Source organism: Tachysurus vachellii, chromosome 4 (assembly GCF_030014155.1).
Source record: "Tachysurus vachellii isolate PV-2020 chromosome 4, HZAU_Pvac_v1, whole genome shotgun sequence".
In the NCBI taxonomy this organism is placed as follows: domain Eukaryota; kingdom Metazoa; phylum Chordata; class Actinopteri; order Siluriformes; family Bagridae; genus Tachysurus; species Tachysurus vachellii.
In genome coordinates, this window is record NC_083463.1 from 287,501 (window position 1) to 292,500 (window position 5,000).

General features: G+C 41.7%; 1 protein-coding gene across 1 annotated transcript in view; it reads right to left on the bottom strand.

Annotated features, from left to right (window-relative positions):
- Positions 1-381: 381 nt before the first annotated feature.
- Positions 382-5,000, bottom strand: part of c1ql4b (complement component 1, q subcomponent-like 4b) — a 19,589-nt gene continuing 14,970 nt past the window's right edge. Inside the window, exon 3 of the mRNA XM_060867328.1 lies at positions 382-561. Coding sequence (XP_060723311.1) covers positions 382-561 — 180 coding nt within the window. The remainder of the gene's footprint in view (positions 562-5,000) is intronic.

A 5,000-nucleotide genomic window follows, 5' to 3' on the forward strand; every position in this document is an offset into this window, starting at 1 on the left:
TGTGTAGTGACTAGTGTGGGTTGTGTGTGTGTATGTGTGTGTTTGTAGTGACTGGTATGTGTTGTGTGTGTGTATGTGTGTGAGTTTGTCTGTGTGTGCATATGCATGTGTATGTGTGTGTAATGACTAATATGAGTTGTGTGCGTGGGGGGGAGGGTGGTGTATGGGCTTGTTTTATATTATAATGTGATAAAATCTAAATAAATTAGAATGAGGATCTGATGGTCCAGATTCATTCTTCACTTTCTAGATGTAACATTAGCTTTATTATTAATTATTATTTAAATACAGAACACCTTTTTGTGCTGATTGGTTAAATGCTGCATGCTGAACTCAACTGTAAATAAACTGTGTGTGTGTGTGTGTGTGTGTGTGTGTGTGTTAATCTGGGTAGATGAGAAACCCGCTGAAGGTGCTGTATTTGTTGGTGTTTCCTCCGTGAACCTTTCCTCCATCCAGCTGCACACACACTTCATCCCCGACGTCTAAATGCAGGATCACACTGTTGGAGGCGTAGTCGTAATTCTGATCTGCGTCCTGAGCGATGGCACTCGCCCGCACCTGACACACAAACACACACGCACACACACACACACACACACACGCACACACACACACAAACACACACGCACGCACACACACACACACACACACACACACACACACACACACAAACACACACGCACGCACACACACACACACACACACACACACACACACACACACACACAAACACACACACACACAAACACACAGAGATTTAGATGTTTGGGTCAAATTACAGTTTTTTTCAATCGCTAACAAGCGCTTACCTATACTTAAGATAATTTTTCTAAACTCTTAACACAGACTTACACCTACAAAACACAATTGGCCAAATAGATAATTTTCCTCTCAAAAACACATTTTGTTAAACATATACTAACTCTCCATTTCAAAACAGAACACATCTTTCTCTGCACACACTAACTTTACCGAAACACTGGAAATCTGACTCAAAATGAAATTATTCTGTCAAAGAATAACACTTGTTTTCACTTCACAAGGTATATGCAGTCAATCAAAGTACACCAGGTTTCAAAATACTGGCTATTGTTGACATTAGAAAAACTGCATAGACTTTTATGTTTCAGGTAACATGCAATCCACCCTTTACACAAAATTTCTTAGTTGGGAACTGTATGTCCACATGTACAGTAATGTTCACATTCAAACGCATTCCAGTAAAAAGCAAATCAGGTATTTTTTTCTTTACTGTTTACTAAAGGAGGTACAGTAGAAACACAATATAATAGAACAGAAAATGTTTTACAGTATTGCTTACAGTGAACAAAATATCATATATAAGAGCATTCTGAAAAACAAAAAACAAAACAAAAAACAAAACAGCAAAAAGCCCAGATAAGAAGGGGGGAACTAAAAATAGCACAAAATTAATGTATCTAATCCCTGCGATCTTCATGGTTCGGCCACATGTTTTCGTCAACATCACATCTGATATCATCCAAGGCGATGCACCTGGGATAAAACTGCTTGGTATGTCGGATCCACCCTTGGCAATCTTGAACTGTGATGTCCCTGCAGCCAGCATCCATGGCTTCAAGGAGGGACATCTGGTCATGTGGCTGATGGTCATAAACCTTCCACCTCCATGCAGAAAAGAACTCCTCTATGGGGTTGAGGAAAGGTGAATAGGGTGGAAGGAAGAGACTTACCAGTCTTGGGTGGACTTCAAACCATGCTGTTATTGCTTGCGAATGATGGAAAGCAACATTGTCCCAGGTAATTACAAAGGTCCTCATGTTTTCACCCTCCTGATCCTGCTCTGGTACCAGGTGCTGGTGGAGATCATTGAGAAAGGCAAGGAGGGGCTCGGTATTATAGGGTCCAACCTGACATCTGTGAAGGAGTAATCCTGCATTTGCCATTGCTGCACACATGGTAATGTTTGCCCATCTCTGTCCTGGCACATCAACTGTGGCCCTTTTTCCAATTATATTTTGTCCACGTCGACGCCTTTTGGATAGATTGAATCCTGCCTCATCTATGTAAATGAATTCATGAGGGGCCTGGTTGGCCTTCAATTCCATAACTCTCTGAAACAAAGTTTATGTACAGTATATCATGTCATTACTGTATACCATACTGTACTGTAACCTATTACTGTGTAGGTTACCTACTTGCAAAGTGCAAAGCTTATAGAACTGGACAATGAATTGAATATACACTATACCTGGACATATTGTCGTCGTAGCTCCTTGACTCTCTCACTGTTCCTCTCAAAGGGAACAGTGTAGAGCTGCTTCATCCGCACTCTGTGTTTGGACAATGTCCGTGTAATGGTTGTGAGGCTGATGCTTTCTATATTGCCAAATATCTCATGGTCCTCCACAATTCTAGTTTTAATTTCATGCAGTTTTATTGCATTATTTGCAACAACCATTTCTACAATTGCAAGCTCTTGATCATTATTGAGGAGCTTTCCTCTTCCCCCAGAGGGTGGAAGACGTTGCATTCTTTAGAGGGGAAAAAAATCAACATATGCATTACTGTATGACCTTATTGACATGTCAAGTGAGAATAGAAACAATCCATATAAAATGCAATACTTACCTGTTGGTTTGTTGAAAGATGCGAATAATGGAGGCAACCGTTGACCGCCTCAAATTGGGTTGCACTCTTTCACCAGCCTCTCTTAGTGTGGTTGATTACATGGTCAATGATAGTGGCACGAATTTCATCACTGACTACTGTTCTTGCAGCCCTTGCAATGCCACCACCACACATTCTTACACCTCTACCTTGCCCTCTCCTTGGGCCTGCTCCTCTTCCTGCACCTGCACCTCTCACTGCACCTGCACCTCCTACTGCACCTCTCACTGCACCTCTCACTGCACCTGCACCTCCTACTGCACCTCTCACTGCACCTCTCCCTGGCCCTGCATCTCTCACTGGAGCTGGTCTTCTCCCTGGGCCCCTTGCTCTTCCTCTTCCACGTCCAAACATTACAGTGTTTGTCTTTTTCTGTTTCTGTTTCCAAAAACATCACTCCTCAAAGTCCTCATTTTATAGTAATAGAAAAAAATAACCCCTGCCACTGAGTCTAAGCCAGACTGGAATCAGCTGTGGTTGGCCCAATTCACCCAACATAAATCAGCTGTGTGTCAATTATTCAATTGTTTGTTTATTATCAGCTGAGATATATTGTTTTTGAACTGATATCATTGAGAAGCAGAGGTTTTTATACTGTATCTAAGGTTTGGAATATTGTTTTTGCTATTGTGGGATGTTGTGTGTTAACATTCGTGAATACTACAAAAACAATCCATAATTTTGTTGGGAGGTATAGCTTGTCTGTTAAGAAAATGTAAGCATTGTGGAAATGTGTTCACTGATTGCATATTGTGTGAAAACGACATGAAATGTGTGAATGGTATGGCCACAAAAGACTGATGCTGTGCTAATTGTGTTTAGAGTTTTGAAAATGTGACAACTGTTTGGACAAACGCTTGTTAGCGACTGAAAAAAACTGTAATTACAGTGGTTATTTACTGAATTCAGCTTTCTCTTAATTAAAGACAATCTCTCAGTTTCTCACTTTGGGGTGGAGCTACATGAGCTCACGTTATCTCACACAATTATAGACAAAAAGGTTTGTTGAGTAAATGAGAGAGAAAATGTAAATCCTACGGATGTTAATGATCAGTATTAAAGACAAGGAGGATGTGGATGTGAACAGAATTAACTTTTTCATGTCTATTCATAAACTGCATTTACTGACTGAGGTGCTGATTTTTCTCTGACATTTTTATTCACTTCTTGTGAATTTAACAGATTATTATTCTGTATGAATGTAAATTCTAATGGGTTTTAAAATGAAGATGTTGAACTGTGATGATCTTGTTCACTTCTGTTCCCTGTCTGTGTGAATTCATCTAAATTATATTCACTTCTTCACATATTGACACTTATGATGACGCAGACTGACTGCAGTCACATAATTAATAAAATAAAAACATCTCCAAGCTCTCTCTCTCTCTCTCTCTCTCTCTCTCTTACTCTCTCTCTCTCTCTCTCTCTCTCTCTCTCTCTCTCTCTCTCTCTCTCTCTCTCTCTCTCTCTCTCTCTCTCTCTCTCTCTTTTTCTCTCTCTCTCTGTCTCTCTCTCTCTTACTCTCTCTCTCTGTCTCTCTCTTACTCTCTCTCTCTCTCTTTCTCTCTCTCTCTCTTACTCTTTCTCTGTCTCTCTCTCTTACTCTCTCTATCTCTCTCTCTATCTCTCTCTTACTCTCTCTCTGTCTCTCTCTCTCTTTCTCTCTATCTCTCTCTCTCTGTCTCTCTCTCTCTCTGTCTCTCTCTCTCTCTCTCTCTCTCTCTTACTCTCTCTCTCGCTGTCTCTCTCTCTTGCTCTCTCTCTCTCTCTCTCTCTCTCTCTCTCTCTCTCACACACACACACACACACACACACACAAACACATTCACACACTCACATTTACATTCACACTTTCTCTCACACACAGTCACACACACATTCTCATGCACTCACAGTCACAGACACACAGACACACACACACAAACTCATGGAGGTGGAGCATTGTGTATTTATGAGAAGGTGGAGGTGGAGCAGTGTGTATGTGTGAGAAGGTGGAGCAGTGTGTGTGTGTGAGAAAGTGTCTACCCCACCACCTCATGTGATTTAGGGTTCAGCTATGACCAGCCATGCTCCATATGTGGAGCGTCTGTTTCAAGAAGACTTGCCCTACTTCCTGCCCTGCAGCCTCTGGCACTTTGGGTAGCAGAGGGGTTCATGCCCGTTCCTCTTCCTTGCACAGGTCTGTACCCTGTGTTAGCACCTGCCAGTGCACTGTTTCAGGGCACCAGAGAGATCGACATTAACACCACTCTCAGACAGCCATGCAGCTTTGGAACTTCTGCCAGGCGAGTCTCAATGGGGTCTGGATTCCGTAGTGCATGCTCTGAACTGTACTCTGAAGACTTACA